Below are 21,135 nucleotides of genomic sequence, written 5' to 3'. Positions count from 1 at the left end.
AGTTTCTTCAGTACTATCCAACAATTCAGGACAGGAGATAGTAAAATTCGGTGGGGGGGAATAGAAATTGAAAAAAGATGTTAATTCTACATCCTGAAAATATTCACTGAGGAAATGAAGCATATTTGATAAAAGTTACTAAACCTAATTTGAAGCGAGCTAAATCAGGTAAAAACTGCAATTTACAACACTGTCTTTTATACATGACAAATTGAGAAGATTCAGGCGCAGGTTTATAATAAATAGCTCTGCTTGCAACTCATTTGCAATACGTTAAAGAAGACCCACTTTGGCCGAAACTAAAACAATTAATTTTAAGAATCCAGTTCTGTTCAAAAACTGGAACTTATCAAAGCTATATATTCAGGCTTGTTTTGGTTAAGTTTATGTGAACAGCAAGGCAAGCCCAGAAAATGAGTATTTCTCTGTGAAGTGTCACCATGATAAACTTAAAAACCATAACCAAAACAAGAACTATACAGAAGTCCAGAACTATTTGTTCTAGTTCAAGACCTTGTAAGAACCATAATGAAAGTTGAAATGCTACCTGCTCAGAGAGAGGAGCACTCTTTCTATAGTTCAGCAAGGAATCCCACTGGTATTTGAAATGCTAAAACATCTGACTGCAAATAACTCTGTATCACCAACTCCTGAATTAATTGGCATGGTGAACATATAAAAGACTTATAGAACTTGCAAATTCACAAACAGTAATAAAGGTTGCATTCTGATAGTAAAATAAATTCTCTAATATATTAAAGTACAGAGACTCAACAAATAAAGATTTTGAGGCATGGAAATTTCTGCCGATCGAGTCCTGCTCACTTGAAGTCTCTAGCACCAATATCCTAGTCGATCAGGTAGCCTGCAAGTCAGTACAGTACTTGCAGTCCTACAGCTGGTCTGGTATCAATGTTGTGACTTTAGCAGTTTTCCATTTTCCACTCTGACTCAATGCATGCAACAGTGATACACCAGGAGTTTAAACCGCCAGCGCCATGCCATTATGTCTGTTTTCAGTGGTGCTACCCCATTGGTTACCTTGTTGTCCAGCAATAGCACTAACTGCTCAAACCCCTGATCTCAAGCTGATTGGAATTCCCTCGGAAAAGGGAAGAGCTGGAGATTTGCAAATTCAATGACAGCCACAAGTCAAAGAGACAAGATCATCAACCTTTGCTGGAGGCAAGTGGGAGTTTAAAACAAGGATATTAGAACAGGTTTAGAATGGATTTTGTATTTTCTCCCCCCACTTGAAGCAACTGAGAGCAGCCAGAAAGAAATAGGAAAATGGTGATGAATTCATAACAATTAGACTAGGCCACATTTACTTTCATACAATAAAATAACTTGAATAATTTCAATAAAATTTAACACCAGTGATGAGGACCACATACAATTTTTAATATGGCAAGATACTCAATACATAAATACATCACTAAATTTGAGCAGGGTTGAAATTGTTTCTTGCTGGGTAGCCCTTTGGTAGGGTAGCAGTCGAGGCACAAAATTTGAAATAATGTCCATAGATTTTTTTTCCATATTTTATTCAAAATAAGCCATCAACTACAAGACCATCATTTAACAGAAATTGATTTGGCAATGCGTGTGTCAAATTTCACTTAACTTATTTGTATTTCTGCAACACTGACGTCATGAAAGAATCTAATAATCCATCATTCAAACAAAATTTCTATAATTAATTATGAATAAGTAGGAATTTCCAGTGATCAACTGCAATTCAGTGTGTCTCAATTTGACATTTGCGCCTACGTGCCGATTTATTTGTAAAATACTGTGCACCAAATGGACTGAATCTGGTTCCTCACCATTCCTGAAGTGACCCCAGGTTGTCCTCAAAGTAGGCACCATTTCCTGACAGCTGTAGTCGTCGTTTCCAGTCCTGAATCATATTCAGCACAAGGCCCTGGACCTGTTCCAGAGATCTCACCGCTTCCAAGATGCTGTAATTTCTCTTCTGTTAAAAAGCCATTCAAAAAACCCAAAAAGATTCATTGTTAGCCTTAAGGCATGTTTACCCTATTAAAATGGTCCCAGGGAGCAACACTCAAACAGCTTGTGTACCCCAGTGTATTTTGTTCTCTCCATAGGTCTGTTAGAGCTGAGCAATAAGACTGAGACCAGCTTCTCTGTTCATGCTCAAATGTAATGCAATCTGCAGAAACACAATAGCCTCTATTCAATATTTAGTGTCAGGCAAAGCTTAAAAAAGGTAAAGGGGAGCCACCATTCAAAATTTCTAATTTTGTTGGCATGTTGGCTAGACAGATTTTTCTGCATATGTACTGGTCATACAGCAGACCACATGAAACTCTTGGTGAACTGCAAAGCAAAGCTAAAATTTAAAAAAAAAGTCATGAGGTATGCGATTATTGGGAGGCACACATTCAAGCGTGCGACAAATTAGTTTGAGGCTTCATCCCTTCTCCCAATCCCTTTCAGTTTGCAAGGCTGTTTGAATGGAAGATTTGTATCCAATTTAGTTAACTGACTCAACCATCTGTGACAATTTAGTTCATAAACCTTCTGTAAATTTTCTGTACAATTTTCTAAATATTTCTGCATCATAGTGTGTAATATTAAACTGTAATCTAGAATTCCTAAAGTTCTGGAAGATTGCACCTTGAATCAAAAGGAGACATGAAACAGTGATCCACAACCATTTTAACTTGGAGAGCTTTTTGTTTTGAAATAATGTGTACCATTTTCTCCTCTTTTCTGCTCCCCAATCATTAACTTTCTCCAGCTCAGCACTTGCAAGACAAAGACTGTCATGATCTGTACAACTATCCTCTTTCCAACCACTTTGCTATCATTTTACAATCTCAGTGCATAACTAAATCGAATGACAATAATCTAATTCTTAGCTAAAAACCACTATTTTCCAGCTCAAACATGCTTCATCTCCATCCATACTTCAACCCAGAGTAACTTTTATTTAAACTTCATGCATGGGGTGAGGATACCATTCGCTAGGCAGCATTTATTGTCCATCCCTAATTGCCCAGAGGGCAGTTAAGAGTCAATCACATTGCTGTATGTCTGGAGTCACATATAGGCCAGACCAGGTAAGGACGGCAAATTCCTTCCTTAAGGGGCATTAGTGAACCAGATAGGTTTTCCTGACAAATCGACAATCATTTCCTGGTCATCTTTTAGTACTGGACTTTTAATTCCAGATTTTTATTGAATTCAAATTCCACCATCTGCCGTGGTGAGATTCAAACCCGGGTCCAGAGAACATTCCTGGGTCTCTGGATTAACAGTGCAGTGATAATACCACTGGGAAATTGCCTCCCTTTAAATATTCACTCATGCTTTCATCTCCAAACTCAGTTTCATGAGCCCCCTTTTTACTAGTATTCAAGGTTCTTTATCCACACACACACACACACTAATTCATCCAAATTTGTGTTGCTACACTCTACCTTCAGGCAAGTATGATTCACCTATCACATTCATCTCAATGACTGCACAATCTTCAATCCTAAACAATACACTGATAACATAAATTTTTACCTTAGTTTAAGATCCCTTCACAGTCTCAGCCCTTTCTACCTATGCAATCTCCTCCAACATTGTGTTTCGGTTTATGCCCTCTGTTCTTCTAATGCTAGCCTACCACATTCCCCCTCGATTCCACCATTCACAGCAGAACCTTCAGCTATTACAATCTTAGTCTGCAATTCTTTTCGTGAACTACCACACCTCTTCATCTACAAAAATCTCAAACCCTCGTGCCTTCAGTACCTTCTGCTGAATGCAGCTCAATGTCTGTTGTCTTAACCATCACCCCCACCGCCTCCCCAAATTGTGTGAAGTGCCTTGGGACGTTTCACTATAAGGTGCCATATAAGCATTTGGCTGCAATTGCCAATTCAGTACTATGTAACGTTTGCAAAAATTTTTTAAAATTACTCATAAGTAAATATTTGTAGCAGGTTCAGTTCAACGAGCAAGCACTTTTGAATGGCTGCCTAATGGCTAAATAGTCATAAGATATGGTTATACCACTGGGACAGCTGAAAATCTTCAATGAAGCTTTAACCATATAACTAACAGGTCCCTAGTTTTTAAAATTATCACATCACATCAAAAGGATCCTCACTTTAAATAGTCCAAGTACTGTATGATCAAGTGAACAACCCAGTCAACAACAGATGTCCAGGACTAATTGCATTTTTAAACTATTATTAATGACAGTAGGCCAACTTTCTGTGGATACTATTTTTCTACTTTGTCAAAGACACCATAATGTGCCAGCTTTAAATTGGTGTTCACTCCTTAACTGATAAGATAAGCATCTAACTATATTTTTGCCAATTCATCATTGCATCAGTGCAAAACGTTTTAAACACAAATAAGGAACTGTTTGGAACTATTCTGCACATCCAGAACAGATAGCACCTAATCCAACAGCAACTTGCAAAACCCACGAAAGTCTGGGTTTATAATTCAAAAACCATCAAGACCGTTTCCTTCTAATGCAAAATACTGACAAAAGGGGGAGAAACGTACATTTGGAATGGAGGGTGCTCTGGGTAAAAGTATCTTTAGATTAGGTAGTACTGTTGTTACAAAGTAGGACTACTTTAGGGATGATATATGGGGAAGCAGTGATTACGGGCATACAATCAAGTTGTTTTTTTCAAACATATCCAAATCCAGCCCTGGATTGATGGGATGAAGGTCTCTTTGCCATTGTTGGGGTCCCAAATGAAATAAGTCTAGGCAGACAGCTCAATTCCAAATTGACATTGAACTAATTTAGTACAAATTGGCAATCTTACTGAGGAGATGATCTGTGAAATAGAGGAAACATATTACACTGATGTTAATTCACATTGCTAGGGAAGATTAAGAGGAAGCTTTGCTTTGCACCTAATCAGAGTATGTTTCATGTTGATACTGAACGCAAACTATGTTAACATGTTCCACTAAGCACTATTACCCTTCACCTCAGAGGCAAACTGGTGGTGCTGTTTCCTAGTAAAGAGGAGATATGGAGAAAATAAAAACAAAAACACAATGTATTCAAATGAATTCATTCTAGGTTAGGTGCTTTCTGAAAAAGAGATTTTTTCCTGTATGGGCAGTGGATGGAACAGGAAGAGATAAAAAGGACAAGTATTGTTCATTAACCATTGTTACACTGTGAAGGAATGTGTTTTTTAAAAAAAACCAAAGTTTCTGATCAAAATGAAAACAAAAGTTAAGGAGGCAAGTATGCAGTTACTTGTGTACTGCTGTCTTTAATGCACACACACCTAAGGGGTGGGCTAATCTAAAGACATTCAATATTTAAGACCAAATCCGCAGCAGCTAGAAGATTATAGCCAGTTTCCCAGGTGCAAACTTTCCCTTGCGTATATAAAAAAATTATGCATTAATGCTGCAGTCTTTGATTTGCGCTTGACATGAATTTACAGCCAGTGAACTAGTCAGCAATTCTTGTAAAATGCAATGCAGTCTGCCAAATGGTAACTGGTATGGATGAAAAGACATTCACCATCACCCCTTACACTTGAAACGTTTTTCTGCAGTCATCTGCAAGAATTGCTACCAGCACAGACTTTCCCAGCGAGTATGCTTGCCATGTAGTCATGAATTCATCAAGTAGCTCAAAATTATTTCTTCCCTCCTGCAAGCAACTTTTCTTCCTAAACTGCTTAATTAAGCTTCAGTTTAGTGGCAGTAACATAACAGTTGAAAGTATAAACAGCTCTGTCTTTTATCTGTTGCCATGCATTTTTACAAGGAAAAACAAAGCACCAGCTACCAATGCTACTCTAGGGCTGCAAATATACTCGACTAAAGCAATTAGCCTAATGGCTTCCCCTTTCTCTTAGGGCAAAGTACTCTCACCAGCTCAAGCTCAGAAATGGTTTTGACTGCTTATCAACAGAAGCACAAATAGAAGTTGGCACGCAGTAAAAAACATATGCAATTATATTGCGTCTTATGTTTCTCAGAAACGTCTCAAGGTTCTTCACATAATAGTTTGCTTTGAAATGCGGTGATGAATGTAGGCAAATGCAGCAGCCATTTTGCGCACAGCAAATCTCTTTAAACACCAATAAGATGAAATGACCAGTTAATTTATTTTTGTTGATACTGCTTGTAGGAGGAATATTTACCTAGGATACCATGTGAACTCCCTGCCCTTTTGCCAAATAGTGCACTCACCTGAGCAGACAGAGTGTCAAATTAAAATTTCACCCAAAGAATTAGGAGTGTTCCTTCAGCACCACAGAGATGTCAGTCAAGCTCATGAACTCAAGTCTTTAAACCCAGAACCTTCTGACCAAGAATGCGCTATCAAATGAGCCAAGTTTCACATATGGAGCAGTGAAAAAGTTTCAGATTATTCAAAAATCAGATTTTAAAAAAAGGGAGGAATAACCTTTCTTGGATTTAACAGAGTTACAATCATTTGTAAGCAAGCTCAAAATTCCTTTAGACAGCAGGAATGCAATCAAGTTTGTGTAACATTTTTACCGAATGACTAAGAGTACAAGGCATTGCACATTCATGCTATATCAGCTTCAATCCAACAACCGGAGCCAACATTAGATGAATTGCACCTTGGTCAACCTTAGTACATCACAGGTTTGGCTATACATACAGACTGCTGAATGTTAGTTAAGAATCGGAGAGATTCAAGTACAATACTGCAGGTGTGGGAGCAAAGTTACTTAATGCCACTTCAGTCTCATTGTAACGCTGCTGACTTCACAGTCGCATTTCCCTAAAAGCACAAAAGATTATTGCACAAAGCACATATGTGTGAAATGCAACAATTCAAACAGTTCTTCAGGACACATATGGCAGTTTATGAGCGAGAGCAGATAGCACTGGACTTGGATATCTAGAACATGAAGGTTCATAACGCAATATAGGGTGCTCTGTAAAGAGTGGGGAAACGAAGGACAGGGAAGAGAAAGTACCGATTTGGGATGAAGTTGGTTTGAAATGGAAAATTGGTGGCAAGTCAAACCCATACGACGGAGTTGGTGAAGTATTAGGATACATATGTAAGTCCACGATACTCCATGGGGAGGTTCCTAACTGACCAGCTGACCTCGTTAATTCATGGTAGCTGGAGGGGTCAATTCATCCAATATGGCTTCAGATAAACCTTCAAGCCAATATATTAAGCAATATAACTGAAGATTTTAGCCACTTCCCAGTATTCAATACTGGTAAAACTGTCCGGAGTCCGCTGTTAGATGCCACAACACCCAAGCCTTGCTTTGTCACTCAACATTTAAATTCTCGAGACTTGGATAAGTAGTGCGTCCCTAGAAGGAGCAAGTACCTGTAATCAGGCAAATGAAAACCCTACTTAAGGATTTCAGTAGCTTCTGTTTGGACTTCAAAACACATTGATACAGGCTTCCTTTTGGTCAGCTGCATATTTTAATATACATGGAAACCCATGATTTGGTGGGAAGCAGACATACAAAGCAAACACAAAAGGGCTCATTTACAAATGGTGGCAATTTCTGGGAGAAGGCTTTGATTTGTTTACACTTCCAAGAAGCTATTACAAAAATGTTATCCAACTGTTTTTTTTAAAAACTAGTAACAGAGCTAGCTCACCCTTCTGTGATCATCCCATGTGGTCTTCTGCTGGTTTACATGCTCCTCCCTCTTGGTGTATTCTGGTAGTGGACTATTTGCTTGCTGTAGGTGGTGCTGAGCTAAAATAAACAATTATGCAATGATCCAGAGATCTAGGAAGACATCACCATGCACAAACATTTTTTCTTTTTGTGCATTCATCTAATTTGATTTCCTTTTGTAGCCAGTCAACGCAAAACACTCAGGTATAATTCTGCCCACTGAGATTCTTCTGCCCCTGCTGTGAAACACAGAAAAACGTGTATCGGATGGTGAAGTGAAAAAGGTTGAGATAAGAAATATTCGTACAAGAGAAAATGCATCGGGGGAGAATGAGGGAATAGAAGATTATAAGTTTGTGCATATGAAGGCAACTTGCTTAAGAAAAGGATAAAAAACAACTGTCCACCCCAGTCCGACACCAGCACCTCCACATCTTGAGAAAAGGAAACACACAAGGGAAACAAAAGAAACAGAGACATATGCACATCTTGGAGGTGGAAGAGGGAAAATAGGTAACTGCATGGAACGCGGGGACTGAGCAGAGAAAGAAGTATGCAGAAGAAAACGATATTTGATTAAAGGTTTGCACACAAGGCGACATGCATGAGAGAGCAAGACTGAACTGCATGTGCATGGGGTTGGGGGTGAGGTGAAGCACAGGCAAGATAAAAAGGGACTGCACTTGAGGTATAGAAAACAATGTTCACACATGGGAGGTGCAAATGCACAAGAGAAAGATGTACAAGAGAGGGAGGGCAGACGCACAACAGGTCGGTGGTGCACTCATGAGACAGAAAAATATGAATAGCACTGAAAGAGAGATACTAAAATATCTTAAATGGATATGCTTGGATATATCTGGAAATGCTTGGCATGTCCAATGATGCAAAACAAAAAAAGCCAGTAGATATTGAACTATACTGCTAAAATCTGTTAGATATAAAAGTTAGAGATTCGGAATTCTTAGAGTGGTGAACAGGTGGCTTGAATTACTGAAGAGATTAACAGAGACAAAAAAAAAGGAATCTCTTTAAAACCATAGGGATTCTGCAAAGGAGAACTGTAGGATCGTTATGGATTAACTCATTACATTGCATGTAACATCCTTCTCCATCAATGATCTTGTGATTAGAATTCTCCACCAGAAACATTAATCTTTACTCTTTCCAGACCCGTTTCACACATCATTCATTTTTAATTGAAGTTCCAATAAGGAATGCGACATGTAAATAAACTGGATTTATAATAAAGAATTCTGATTAACTGGCATACAGAAGTTTTTTTTAAGAATTTTTCTAGATCTGAAATATCCTAACCTAAGATGTAAATAATTGATCCTTTAATGCTGCCAAATTGAGTTTGACTCACTCATCTGAGGAGTTAGCAGGGTAATAAATTCACTGAGCTTTTAATATAGAGTTCAGATTAGACTTATTGGTATTTTTAACTTTGCAAAATCTGTGTCGTACTCACATTGGTAACACTGTGGCAGCTGCTGCTGCTGCTCCTGATCAGGAGCTTCATTCATTTGCTGAATAGCACTGCGGTACATCTGGATAGTCTTGATTAAGCCATTCAGCAGAGACAGCTGCTGTAACACATTTGCATCTTCCTGCTTCATCCTTTCACTGTTGGTGTTCAGAACAGGTTGAGTTGGTAAGGTGACAGTTGGTACCCCAGCCTACAAAACAAAATCAGATCTAATACCAAGATCTAAAACTGGTTTAGATTTTAAAAACAGTGGCAAAAATTAACCATTTACTGGGTGAGTATGCATCTTTTATTTGTTATTTCCTTACATAAAAGAATACAAGAAATACTCTTCCATTTCACAAATTCTCTGAATAAGTGAGTTAACCGTACCATTCCAATAGCTCTCAGAAGCAGTTTGGTTTGTGTTCTGGAAATAATCTTTAAGTGAATGATCACACCCTGTCAGTTCAAACAAACATTCACCAGCCTGACTCGCTGAAGCATTTCTAAAGGTCAACAATCCTCAATAGAGCCAAAAATATTATGTCTTTGTTAATAACTGGGGACCTTCTCACTTTTCATTTGCTCACAGCTGCCAAAGAATCAGTCGTTTCTTCATTTTGCAATTGTTCTTATATCCAGCAACAACATAACTTCTCACACTCCTTCAGGAATACCAAAAAAACCTCCCATTTGGATAAACGATCCAATTTTCACTTATAGTTTTTAAATCTTTGAAACTCAATTTTTACACAAGTGTATCAGTAACTCATTCGGAATGTAATTCCCCCATTTGTTTGAAGCTTTCAACAAAGCCTGTGAAAGCCTTTAAAAAGGTGCTTTAAAAGTGAGGTAGAGGTTGCAAGATGACAGCAGGCCAGCCAGTACACTAATAGTCCGATTACATTTCTCCAAACATTCCCCATTTTGAGAGAGAAAATGGGTTGCATGCACTATTTACTTTCCATGACTTCACTCTCCTTCATTTACGCCTTGTAAAGGTCTGAGCTGTATTTGCTTAACTTTATTATGATCCTTTTTGTGAATTTGATGAACTGCTGCTTCAACTTTTCCTTTTGACTGGGGATTATGTAAAGATGACGCATGGTGTTAAATTTCCCAATCCTTCATGAAATGATTGAACTCTTCATTCCTGAATCATTCAGGACAGGTAAATAAAGGTGGTTAAATAGGCAGATGGGATATTTGCCTTTATTAGTCAAGGCACTGAATTCGAGAGCATGGGGGTTTTATTGATTGAAGTATCCACAACGGTAGGCCACAGCTGGAAAACAGTGCAGAGTTTGGTCGCCACACTTCAGGAAGAATGTGATTGCACGAGAGGAGATTTATCAGGATATTGTCTGGGCTGGAATGTTTCAGCTATCAAGAGAGGCAAGATAAGCTGGGGTTGTTTTTGTTAGAGCAGAGAAAAGTGATGGGTGGTGGTGGGCTGGGGGAAGATAGGGGAGGGATCAATGAGGGCATAGGTTCAAGGTAAAGGGCAAGTGATTTTGATGGGACTTACGGAAGAATTCTTTCACCCAGAAAGGGGTGGATAGCTGGAATCCATTACATAAAATACAAGGTGGAGGACGCAGGAACCATCACAACATTTAAGAAATATTTCGATGATCACTTGAAATGCCATAGCATACAAGGCTACAAGCCAACTTCTGGAAAATGGGACTGAAGTAGATAGGTGGTTGGTCACCAGCATGAACACAACAGGCTGAATGGTTTTTCTGAGCTGTAGAACTCTATGGGCAAAATCATATACAGGTCTGAGCAACCTCAAGTCATGGCAAGATGCGTGTAAGTATGGCAAGGCCCATCTCAACATCAAGATCACCTTTCTCCACCCTTTATGCCTTTCACAAGCAGCATAGTATGATTTGCACTCGGAGCAGTGTTGAGGTGCAAATCAATGCTTTCTGCTGACTGGCAGAGAGTGGGGATAAGGAGTCTTATTCAGGAATGTAGCTGATGACTAGTGGCCTTCTGCAGGGGTCAGTGCTGGGACTTCAACTATTCATGTTATATATAAAATGATTTGAATGAAGGAACTGAGGGAATTGCTGCTAAGTTTACAGATGACACAGAAATTAGATGGAGAGATAGGTGGAGGGAGAGTTAATGTTGAGGAAGCAGTGAGGCTGCAGAATCACTTGAAGTGGCTAGGAGAGTTGGCAAAGAAGTGGCAAATGGAATAAAACATGGAAAAGTGTGAGGTTGTGCACTTGGGCAGGAAGAATAAAAGCATAGACTGGTTTCTAAAATGGGGAAAGGCTTTGGAAATCTGAAGCATAAAGGGATTTGGGAGTCCTATATCAGGATTCTCTTAAGGTTAAGATGAAACTTCAGTTGCCAGTTAGGAAGGGAAATACAATGCTAGCATTCATTTCAAGAGGGTTAGAATACAAGGGCAGAGAGGTATTGATGAGTTTGCATAAGGCTCTGGTCAGATCACTCTTGAAATATCGCAAACTGGGTCAGTGTTTTCTGTCAACCAGAGTCTATCAGACAGGTAAATTAGGGACTTTATGTATCTTGATGAAGTCATTAACTTTTGTAGTGACCCCAAACATCATGGGGCTCGAGAATCAGTGCACTTTCCCAAGCGGATTGCAACAAGTTAATTCAAAAGTTGAAGATTGTTGTTCTTTATTTTGAGAAAATCTTCCTATTTCTTTTAGTAGCTGGCTCTCTTCAGTTCTGAAAATCCACACATCTTCAGCTGCACCACTGACACCATGTTTCAAGTGTCGTGTCTTCAAACCCCCGCCCCACTCCCCCCGAAAAGCTCTATTCTATTACCCTGTTGCACTTTGTATGATCTAACTGTATTGCATGCAAAACAAAACTTTTCACTGTACCTAGGTACTTGTGACAGTAATAAATCAAATCAAGATTGCACACAAAGGCATTTACATTAGAGCTGCAGATCACATGATTACAACATACCAATCAAGACACTAGGGGTACATTTACATTTCTCCAAACACCTTGGCTTTCCTTATTACTACTTATTTTGTCTCCCTGCAAAGCTCAATGTTCCTTTAACTTTCCCCTTATTTAAACCTATTAATGCACAGACTTCCAAGCTCATCCTTAAACATCAAAACCAAAACTCACGGCACTCTACCAATAATCTGATAATTGAGCCAGATAGGTATGCAATCAGAGTATATGGTTAGAGTTTAGCGCATTGAGTGTTGGCCCCATTTCTGGAGGCTAGGGTTTTCCCTATCTTCTATCAAACAAATCTACAAGTTAATGAGCTAATAGGCAAGGTGGTTTTGGATGGATGAGCAGCAGGAATCTTGCTGGTGCTGTGCTGTTAAGATATTAAAAGCAGCAGTGCTTCTGCACGCACACATATTAAACAAACGAGACTTGGGTATGTGGATGTGATCCTATGGGGACAGAGTAAATACTCCATACTAAGCAAACAAATATTAAAATCTACTTGTGGATTTCCTAATAGCTTGGGTTGGATACTCAAATATAATGCTTGGTCAAAATATACTCAGCAGACTAAAAGAAACATACAATTCATTTCTGCTGTAATTGCACTTGTAGGTGGACATTCAGCATAATGTTCTGTTCAATAGTCATTGTATTGACTCAATATCGCTTGAAAAAGGGCACTTTTGTCAAAGCTTTTCATCTTGTACACATACACAAGAATTCCAATGTAAGAGGGGAAACAACATTTTTTATTGTATGAGAAGTGCATAAGGATTAGATGGCAAGCAGACTCTGGCTAAGGCACTGCCATAGAGAATGCACTAATGAGATGGCAGTTGACAGTTAATTGCCAGGCTTTATTTAATTTTAAACCAGGCAAGATTGACAATGATTGGTCTAGGCATTGCCTGGACGAATGCACCACATAAATGGTTGTCACTTATTTTACAAGTTGAAATAAACGCTATGTGTGCGCATGTTTTTCTATATGGAAAGACCAGGGCTCTGTATTAACATGTGCAGCTTCCAGGTTGAGCAAGTGCACCACACTACAAGTCCAATTTATGATCTTTAATCCTTAGCAGACTAAAGATTAATTAGCAAACATTATCAAATTAAACCATTGACCAGAAACTCAACTGGACTCGCCACATAAACACAGTGGCTACAAGAGCAAGTCAGAAGCTAGGAATACTGTGGTGAGTAACTCACCTCCTGACTCCCCAAAGCCTGTACACCATCTGCAAGGCCCAAGTCAGGAGTGTGATGGAATACTCCCCACTTGCCTTGATGGGTACAGCTCCAACAACACTCAAGAAGCTTGACACTATCTAGGACAAAGCAGCCCACTTGATTGGCACCACATCCACAAACATCCATTCCCTCCACCACCAACACTTAGTAGCAGCAGCGTGTACTACTATTTGCAAGACGCTCAGACACCACCTTCCTAACCCACACCACTTCCATCTAGAAGGACAAGTACAGCAGATACATGGGAACACCACCAAGTTCCCCTCCAAGCCACTCACCGCCCTGACTTGGAAATATCACCGTTCCTTCAATGTTGCTAGGTCAAATTCCTAGAATTTCCTCCCTAATGGCATTGTGGGTCAACCCACAGCAGGTGGACTGCAGCAGGTCAGGCAGCATCTGAGGAGCAGGAAAATCAACGTTTCGGGCAAAAGTCCTTCGTCAGCCATGTTGATTTATACAGTCAGCCAGTTTTTTGGGACGTACAAACTTCTTACCTAGCATCACACTGGCACGGAATTTAAATACCGTGTTAATGTGATAGACAGAATGTCTTTTTAGCTTGACAACAATTAGTGGTGAACACCGCTCATGTTGCTGCTGCATAATAGGAACATGAAACAGCTACCTCCACCTGTTGTTTAAGTTTTTGAGATATCTTGCTCTTCGAGGGTAATGAGTTATACTGGACACTTTTCAGGTTTACTCTGGAAATGTAGCAACACAAAAGTTTACTGTTAACAAGATGCCCCCGACAAGCCAAAAAGGCAGTCTGCCTACGATATAGTTGAAACAACATGCTGCTAGCATGCAGCATCAGTAATGGTGCTCTTAAACCAAAAAGATAGCAACATGGTATGTAACTTTCAGCACCAGTATGATAAGGTAAGCAGGAAGTACATTCCAAAAACTGGCAAAGAATGTCAAATAACCTGTTCTTTAGCCATTTGCAATGGTTCAAGTACTTACTGTACCTAGCTACTCCACGTTTGAGAAGCTCAAAACAATGACCAACATTAGATGTGCAACCAGACAAAATATGTAAAATGCTCTTTAGTGCGTACTTTTAAGAATTACTCAGACAATGTATTTATGATAGTTGGACTTGCAGTGTGGTGCATTTGGACATACTGGAAACTATATATGCAAATACTCAGGGCTCTGTTCTTTACAGACAGCAAGAACATGCGCATAGTCTTTAGAGTTCTTGAGAAGATTTGTAGCTTGAGTTGTGGATGAAGTCGTGGATTCATTTGCCGAGCCAGAGTGTTTTTCTGCAGACGTTTCGTCACCTCGCTGGGTAACCTAGTCAGTGCTGCTTTGATAAGGTGGTGGTGCTCTGTCCCACCTGGATTTGTTGGTACTGCTGGTTCTGTATCGGAGTGGTTTATATGCGGGGTCCAGTTCAACGTGTTTATTGATTGAGTTCCAGTTGGAGTGACAGGCTTCAAGGAATTCTCTGGCGTCTCCGTTTTACCTATGCTTGGATAGTTACATCTTCCCAGTTGAATGTGTGTTTTACGCTGCCCGTGTGATTGGAAATGAGAGAGTGTACTGGTCATTTCTGGCAGTGGTGAGCTGATGTTCATGCACTTGTATGGTCAGTTTTCTTCCAGTTTGTCCTTCAAGTGTTTTTCACAGTCTTTGCAGGGTATCTTGGAGAGAACGTTCATCCTGTTGGACGTGGGTATTGGGTCTTTAACCTTTGGGAGTAGCTGATGGAAGGCGTTCACTGGTTTGTGGGTCACTAAGATTCCCAGGAGACTTAGTAGTCAGGTAATTATCTCCGACAGGTCTTTGATGTATGGTATGGTCACTATTGTGTCTGGGAGTGTGGTAATTTCCTCTTTGGGTTTGCCCTGTAGGTACTGAAGGATAGTGCTCTTGGGGTAATTGTTTCGTTTAAATCCTTTGAATAGAGGTTCCTCTTCTGCCTTCTGGAGTTCTGGGTGGCTGCAGTGTGATTTTGCCTATTTAAAGAACATCCTAATGCAGCTCTGCTTGTGGGGACTGGGGCAATTGCTGTTATAGTTCAGTATGGGTGTTCTTTCTGTACACACCGGTCTGGAGTTCCCCGGTAGGTGCATGTTCCACTAATACCTCCAGGAAGGGTAGTCTGCTGTTGTTTGCCTCTTTTTTAGTGAACTTTATTCCGGGGAGGATGTGATGATGGGTTTCTTCCAGTTGTGGATGTCTAATGATGACAAAGGCATACCGATGATGTCACCTAGCGAGACGACAAAACATTTGCAGAAAAACACACCGGCTCGGCGAACAAATCCACAACTTCATAAAAAGTCTACTTCAACTTTCGAAACAGATGACAGCCGCATTCTCTGGTTCACTCCTTCAGATCCAGTTGACTCGAGTCCACTTGCCTGGTTTAAGTTTAAACAAAATTTGGCAGTCACAGTTAGTCACTGCCTAATTAATGACTTCTCTATTGCAGCCCACTTGCCAAACAATCAGCACTCTCCTTTTATTTAGCTCATGTTCTTAAAATGTTGTTACCCATTACACTGGTACTCTTGCAAATGTCCTGCTGGGTGCAATTCAGAGAGTTTTGAAAGAATGTGTCTTTTCTCAGCAATACTCGCCATCATGGTACTTAATACACTTATCACATAGAATTCACTTTCCATTTAAAACTTGAAAAAGAGCATGCCAAGAATTTCCTTGGAGCTACTCCTGTTTGGTTGTCATAACTGCTTCAAAAAAAAAAAAAAGCAGTCAAGCCCATTTCCCATTAGGGCGGCATGGTTAGCACTGCTGCCTCACAGAACCAGGGTTCCAAGTTCGATTCCAGCCTTGGACGACTGCCTGTGTGGAGTTTGCACATTCTCCCTGTGCCTGCGTGGGTTTCCTCCGGGTGCTCCGGTTTCCTCCCACAGTCCAAAGATGTACAGGTCAGGTGAATTGGCCATTTTAAATTGCCCGTAGTGTTAGGTGCATTAGTCAGAGGGAAATGGGTCTGGGTGGGCTCCTCTTCGGAGGGTCAGTGTGGACTCCTTGGGCCGAAGGGCCTGTTTCCACACTGTAGGGAATCTAATCTTCTTGCGTAAATGGGGCCCACACCACATTCAGGGAAAAGCTTCAGTCCATTAATAAAAAAAGAGGCTTAATCTATATAAAATGCAGTTATTTTTACCTTTGCTCCTTTCAACCTCTCAGCTACTGTTTTGAAATTTTGCAGCTAAATTATTGTGCTACACTGTATTGTGGGGTTTGAACTATTCTCAAGTCTCTCTCTCACACACGTTAACAAATTCTGCACGATTTGATGCTTTCCATCTTCCAAGGCCTAAGTCAAATTACAAGGTTTAGGACAGATGTGGAAGAATTACCCTTGTTCAGGGAAACATTCCTGTGGGCAGTTTTGAACATTTACACATTTTGTTTTTGAAAATGGCAATGAAGTCATATTGTGTTTATATGCTTATAATAAACAGGTTATTTGGATCTGTATAAAACCATAGGAAGGAGGGAATGACCAGCACAAGTGGCTCAGAAAAATTATGAAAAACTTAGTTTGCTTGCTTGTTTAGTGGTTTTTATTGGTTCTAGATTATTTAGCTTGAAAAACAAAAAATGCAATGATTTAACTGGATGATACTACTCATAGTATTAGTTCCTGATCACTGGTGTTAAGTTTCACTACCCAAATGATATTATTAATTTAGCCTAGTTAACTTGAACATGAAATCAGAATGATAAAAAAAAGTTCCAGAATTAAACAGATCTACGACAAGTGAAACTCTCTCTCTAATGGCATTGTAGGTCTACTTAAACCAAATGGACTGCAGGGGTTCAAGGAGGCAGCTCAGCACCATTTTCTCAAAAACAACCAGAAATGGGCAATAAATGCTGGCTCAAATGATGCCCACATCCCATGAATAATTTTTTTTAAAACCCTGCAGTTACTGGTAATCAACCTAATGACAATCTCCAATCTTGTTGCTTACTAATATGATGTTCAAGATGACAAACACATTTCTGCCAAAGTGAAGTCAAAATGCTTTACAACGTACTTGCTGAATGCACAGGAGGACTCTGCAGAAAATTTTTAAAAACAGAACTGCTAAAGCTCAGTTTCCCTCTGGCCTCAAAAGGAAACCAACAAATTCAGCCTTCTGTTTGTTATCCTATTCAGTAACATCTGTGGACATTAGGTGAGGACAACTTCAGGATCAGCTGCAAGGTTCCTCAAAGCCAAATAGACATGCGCTAAAGTCAAATACATAGAATAGCCATTGGAGCAAATATTAAGAAATATCCCTGCATCTGTGGATCCATTTTGCAGCACAAATCTGTACTTTTGGGAAGAGTGAGTTAAGTATTTCTATACCACACTTAAACAGAACGCTTTACAAAACTTTCAAAAACTTAACATTTCCACCATTAGCATGACGAAGACACATGAATGGGTACGTAATTCCCAATCTCATCATGACAACTGTGTGGCAGTCCTTTTTTCCCTACAAAGGGCATAGCTTCAGAAAATGTTGAAAAACTTACATGAGTCTGCCGAAGTTCCTGGAATAATTGATTTTCCCGCATCAAGAGACAGTTCATAATATTCACTAGTTCTAATGGCTGCTGATCAAATGTTTTCTGAAACATAAAACATTAATTGAAGTATTATTTTTGTGACTTTTGATCAAATAGCTGATAGTCTATCCTAGAAAATGCAGTAACGCAAAACAGCCAATGAGCATCTTCAATAAATAGGCATGTCAACATTTCTGGTTCAGAGTGGGGCAACTGCTGAATACTCTCAATGCACTTCCACTGCTTGCACAGTATCGTATGTTAGATATCAGCCAACTATCCTTGCCATTATTTATCTTGATGCATCAGATGTATTCAGGTCAATTAGCATCAGAGGACAGCATTAACTGGAACAAACAAAAGACTAATCTACTAGTACATAACCAGTGGTGACTAGTCATTGTCAGTTTCTATGCCTACAAATCAGAGCCAAATCTTGACAAGTATTAAAGTGATAGGGCAAAAATTCGTGCTTTCGATGCTCCACTGCCCAGTCAACATGCCCTAGGCAGCACTTCAGACATTGTTCGTAGATTGGATGCCCACCCTCTTCAATGAGAATGTGGAATCTCAGAGAAACATTAACTGAACCACTTGAAGACATTAAAAGGCAAACACAGTCAAGTATTCTATACTATTCATTATACTATAACATATCATTCAAATCATGTTAAAATACAAATTAAGCACTTTCCCACTTGTTTTCTAAAGCATACCTTGAGAGCAACAGCATATTCATTGAGCTTGCGTGTCACTGGATAGGACATACGACTTGACACTTTCTGTAATTCAGATACCATTGTTTCCAAGAGATTTCGAGCAAGACTTTCATTAGCAGGGTTTATGTGAATGGAACTCCTTAAAAAGACAGGAGACAAATTGAAACATTTTATTTGGAAAACAAAAGGAAAGCTGACAAGTCAATGTGGGACATCAACATTGCTAATAAACATCCTGTACTAATGCCTCATGTTAAAATGCATGCACACAGACAGATGTGCAAGTTGCACAAGTCAAACCAGCCAAAAAACAGACTTGATGCAAAACAGTGATCAGAGAAATAAAGTGAAACACAAGGTAGTATGCACTCATTATGGACAGGATCTCAGCTCCTGTGGCAAACCAAATGTCATGAAATTTGTTCTCTTTGTTGGTGAACATTGGGCACAGGTTAAAAGTGTTGGACAGAATATAATGGCAATGGAATGCTGCCAGGTTGTAACTATGTTTACTACTGCCAGTCCTCTGTTAACAAGGATGGTCTTTATCATTACAGACAGCCTTATTCAACTGCCATTTCAACCCTGACCACAGTCATTTCCTGTTGCTGCTCTCTTTCAGAGTTTTAAAAGATACATCAACCAACACTTAAAGAGTGGGTGTGTTGGTGTTAACTCCCAACAGAAGCAGTGGGGATTATAATAATGCATCTATTTAAAAGCTGTGAAATTGTTACTTGATTAATAGACTTCTGAAGTCATTTCGTTTGCTTAGAACCACAACAGGAGAGCAGTCGCGAATGTTATTACTCCATTGACTGACCATGGCTGCTGTTCTATCCATTCAGCAAGGTAGTGCCGGACCTCAATGGGGAATCGCTGTGCATACAATGCCTGGAACTGAGGAAGGAACTGTTGCAATTTCACTATCTCACTCCAGAAAGCCATCCTTTGCCCTTAAGTACCTGAAAAAAAAGCAGATCATATTCTAAGGATAGGTTTTAAAAGCAATCTGCTTCAGAACAAGTTGATCTATACATAACACTCAGACACTTGCATTACCTAGTTTTTGAACTTTGCAAACTTAATAGCAGCTCAGAACTTAGGCTATCATGGAACTTGATCTATGCAGCAGTGATTTTGTTCAGCAAGTAGTTAAGCCACAGGAGATTGACCTCTAGCCTGTACTAAATGAGTGTAAATTAGTTAGAGCTTTTCCAACTCCTCTTCGTACCCTTTGATTTAAAAATAAGAAAAAAATTCGCCTGAGTTTCAAATTTTAAAAAGGCAAATCAACTGATTATTGGAGGCATTGAGTGAAACTTGAAAGGGTTCAGAAAAGGTTTACAAGGAGGTTGCCAGGGTTGGAGGGTTTGAGCTACAGGGAGAGGCTGAATAGGCTGGAGCTGTTTTCCCTGAAGGGTTGGAGGCTGAGGGGTGACCTTATAGAGGTTTATAAATTCATGAGGGGCATGGATAGGATAAACAGACAAGGTCTTTTCCTTGGGGTGCGAGAGTCCAGAACGAGAGGGCATAGGTTTAGGGTGAGAGGGGAAAGATATAAAAGGGACCCAAGAGGCAACTTTTTTACGCAGAGGGTGGTGCATGTATGGAATGAGCTGCCAGAGGAAGTGGTGGAGGCAGATACAATTGCAACATTTAAAAAGTATCTGATGGGTATATGAATAGGAAGGGTTTGGAGGGATATGGGCTGGTAGGTGGGACTAGGTAAGGTTGGGATATCTGGTCGGCATGGACGAGTTGGACTGAAGGGACTGTTTCCATGCTGTACCTCTCTAAGACTTTCCGACTATGAGAAGGGGGATGCACCAGGAAAAAGTTGTTCTCCAAACTTTTTATTGTAATTAAAAAGGCTTAAAGCCTAGTTATGTTCCAAGGACAGAGCTCTACGTATTAACAAGTGCTTGCTGGAAGCTACATAAAGGAAACCATATAATGAGCTTGACCTTAAAATTGTTTGAGTAATTATTGGCACACTCCGATTTGTTCAACTAATATTGTCCAATCACAGTATCCAACATTAGATGTGATCTTATGCTTTGAGCATTGCAAACATAGCTGTTTGAGTAAGAATAAACTGGAATAGGCTATTCCATCTCTCTAGCTTGAGCCATCAAAACATGATCATGGCTGATCCAACTGTGGCCTCAACTCTGATAAAATCCTCAACTTGTATCCATCTTTTGTAAAGGCAGTCCCCAGGTTCCGTCTGGAGTCTGTTCACAAGTCAACTTGTACACAAGTCAGAACATAATATAGGACAGTGGAAAGCAGCCGTACCCAAACATGGGAAATGCTCATATAGAACATAGAACATAGAAGAATACAGCGCAGTACAGGCCCTTCGGCCCTCAATGTTGCGCCGATCCAAGCCCACCTAACCTACACTAGCCCACTATCCTCCATATGCCTATCCAATGCCCGCTTAAATGCCCATAATGAGGGAGAGTCCACCACTGCTACTGGCAGGGCATTCCATGAACTCACGACTCGCTGAGTAAAG

General features: G+C 39.8%; 1 protein-coding gene across 6 annotated transcripts in view; it reads right to left on the bottom strand.

Moving 5' to 3' along the window:
- LOC122543209 (signal transducer and activator of transcription 5B-like) overlaps positions 1–21,135 on the bottom strand; it is a 128,131-nt gene that overhangs the window by 46,404 nt on the left and 60,592 nt on the right. For all 6 annotated transcript variants that reach the window (XM_043681675.1, XM_043681677.1, XM_043681679.1 and 3 more), the window contains exons 2-7: positions 19,435–19,576; positions 18,609–18,750; positions 17,860–17,955; positions 9,121–9,328; positions 7,624–7,724; positions 1,830–1,978 (exon numbers count right to left, since the gene is read on the bottom strand). In XM_043681675.1, the coding sequence (XP_043537610.1) occupies positions 1,830–1,978; positions 7,624–7,724; positions 9,121–9,328; positions 17,860–17,955; positions 18,609–18,750; positions 19,435–19,559 (821 nt within the window). In that variant the 5' untranslated portion in view covers positions 19,560–19,576. The remainder of the gene's footprint in view (positions 1–1,829; positions 1,979–7,623; positions 7,725–9,120; positions 9,329–17,859; positions 17,956–18,608; positions 18,751–19,434; positions 19,577–21,135) is intronic.

This window comes from Chiloscyllium plagiosum, chromosome 42 (genome assembly GCF_004010195.1).
Source record: "Chiloscyllium plagiosum isolate BGI_BamShark_2017 chromosome 42, ASM401019v2, whole genome shotgun sequence".
Lineage (NCBI taxonomy): Eukaryota > Metazoa > Chordata > Chondrichthyes > Orectolobiformes > Hemiscylliidae > Chiloscyllium > Chiloscyllium plagiosum.
Note: the sequence above shows the minus strand (reverse complement) of the source record. Positions and strands in the feature narration are given on the sequence as shown.